Genomic DNA, 2244 nt, shown 5'->3' on the forward strand with positions numbered 1-2244 from the left:
GATGAAAAGAGACAGTGGTTGGTGTAAGACATTAAAAAATAAAAAATTATAAATTATTGAGCTTTCATGAGGGAGGGAGTGTGGAGATGGGGGGAGGGGATTAGCTGATACCAGGGCTCAAGTAGAAAGAAAAATGTCTGAAAATGATGATGGCAACATATGTATAAATGTGCTTGACATAATGGATGTATGTATGGATTGTGATAAGGGCTCTAAGAGCCCCCAGTAAAATGATTAAAAAAAAAAAAGGTCATCACTCCCAAGTTTCATACTGGTAAGGCAGATTTTAAGTTGTAGGTTCAAGTAAAAACACTGTAGTTTTAAATGTACATGGTTGAACACTAGAAGTTTACTTAAAGTTTTTTTTGTTTCTTTATTTGTTTTTTATTTGTTTATAATTAATGAAACTTGATTTTCATCCATAATCAATGCAGTACAAACGGTAAAATGTATTTGCATGTATTTATTTGCAGTATGGCATGCAGCTGTACCAGAATTACATGCATCCATATCAAGGTAGAAGTGGCTGCAGTTCTCAGAGTATCTCACCCATGGTACGTGCCAGTTACCTGAACCTCTATGGTATTTTTCTTTTATGATCATTATTTCCTTTTGGGCAAGTAAAATCAGTCATTGGTACCATCCTGCTGTAAGTTACATTTAAATGTTGTATTCTCGGATTTGTATGTTTGTTGCTTGTGTGGTAAATTCATAGTAGTACAAGTTATTTGAATGATTCAATCAAAATAGATACTGATATTTGTTAAAGAGAATGTTAACATACTGCAAAGAAAATAGTATGTAAGCCATTCTGTCTCATTACTAATGGCATGATCATTTATGGTAGATTTCCTGGAGATAATAGGTTGTTTCCTTCATTTTTGTTCAGTGATTCTGGATTGATTGAGTGGTTTCTGGCATTGCCATAACCTAGTATAAACACACCATTGTTGTAGAATTTTACATTCAGAATGCATCTTTTGTATTCTGACTTTCTAACAATGAAACTTAAAAAAATTCTGGCTCCTTATAAAACAGGCTCTTTTCTAGGAAACTCCCATACTACAAACCAGAATATAGGTCATGCATTGCATTAACTCACACTGATAATAAATATTGACAATATGGTTATATTAATATTATAACATAACATAATAAATATTGATAATAACTGTAGTCTGGATCTTTACTTATAGACACAACCCCTGTTTTTTCCTTTTCGTTGAACCTAATATTAACATAAGAATTTTATTTCTGAACTTAAAGTTTATGTTCTGCTATTTTTTTTTTTTAGTGCTTCTTACTATTGAGTGTAATAGGAATTCAGATTTACGTGCCTGGCTTACAAATCAATTACAGTGCATACTCGTATTTTGAAACCTGTATTTTCACTTATATTAAAAATATATTCTTCGTAGCTATAACCGAGGAAGGAACATTTACCCAGTATGTAACGTAGAGGATGGAATACTCCATTCCAGGAACGAGGCGTGAAGTAATGCTGAGTACTAAGCCCGAGAGGCTGTAAGAAAAAAGAGCACCAATTCTGTAGTTACGTTACTTCAGGCCGTCAAAGAGTAACTGTTCATCTTTGTGTTATCTTACTTTTAAGCTCTAAAATAAACCAAAGAATGTAGTGATTTTTTACAAAAGCAGTCACTTTAAGGTGAGTTTTTTCAATTTGTCATTTCACCTTTTCCTTTGATTCCATGTGTTTGTAAAAATATAAATGAATGCTATTGTCATAATCCTTTCCTAATCCCTCCAACTTTCTTTTATTCTACAAAGTTACTAGAATGAGCACGTCAGTAGCAGCATGCATTTGGAAGCATTTAATGCTTAATTTGCTCTTCATTGTAAGAAAAACAAAGTCCTTTCTATTCTCATCACTGTTGTTAGCATACAAGTGTGCTTCCCTTCTTCCATTGAGAGTAACCCAATTTTTGATAAATATGTATTTGCTAGTTTGGTTTCGGTAGGTGTGCTTGTTTGGCGGCCCCTATATAAATGAAGGCATGTTCAGTTAGATCTGTTAGGAGGAATTTGGAAGTGTAAGGATTAGGCCAACCCTGAGAGATGTCATTGAAGAAAAGATTGCCAATGCACGTCTCCCATAATCAGTCACTGAAAACCTAATGGAGCAAGTATGGAAACTTCCTAAGATAGAACCAAACATGTTGCAGAAATGAGTTGTGCTGGGTGCTCAAGAAGACTATAATTTCTGCAGAAAACAAGGTCAACAGG

General features: G+C 33.9%; 1 protein-coding gene across 5 annotated transcripts in view; it reads left to right on the forward strand.

Annotated features, from left to right (window-relative positions):
* GRB14 (growth factor receptor bound protein 14) overlaps positions 1-2244 on the forward strand; it is a 74285-nt gene that overhangs the window by 62323 nt on the left and 9718 nt on the right. For all 5 annotated transcript variants that reach the window (XM_045298648.1, XM_045298650.1, XM_045298645.1 and 2 more), the window contains one exon: positions 474-554. In XM_045298648.1, coding sequence (XP_045154583.1) covers positions 474-554 — 81 coding nt within the window. The remainder of the gene's footprint in view (positions 1-473; positions 555-2244) is intronic.

This window comes from Echinops telfairi, unplaced genomic scaffold (assembly GCF_000313985.2).
Source record: "Echinops telfairi isolate 266 unplaced genomic scaffold, ASM31398v2 ScPeMD7_4;HRSCAF=17, whole genome shotgun sequence".
NCBI classification, from domain to species: Eukaryota; Metazoa; Chordata; class Mammalia; order Afrosoricida; family Tenrecidae; genus Echinops; species Echinops telfairi.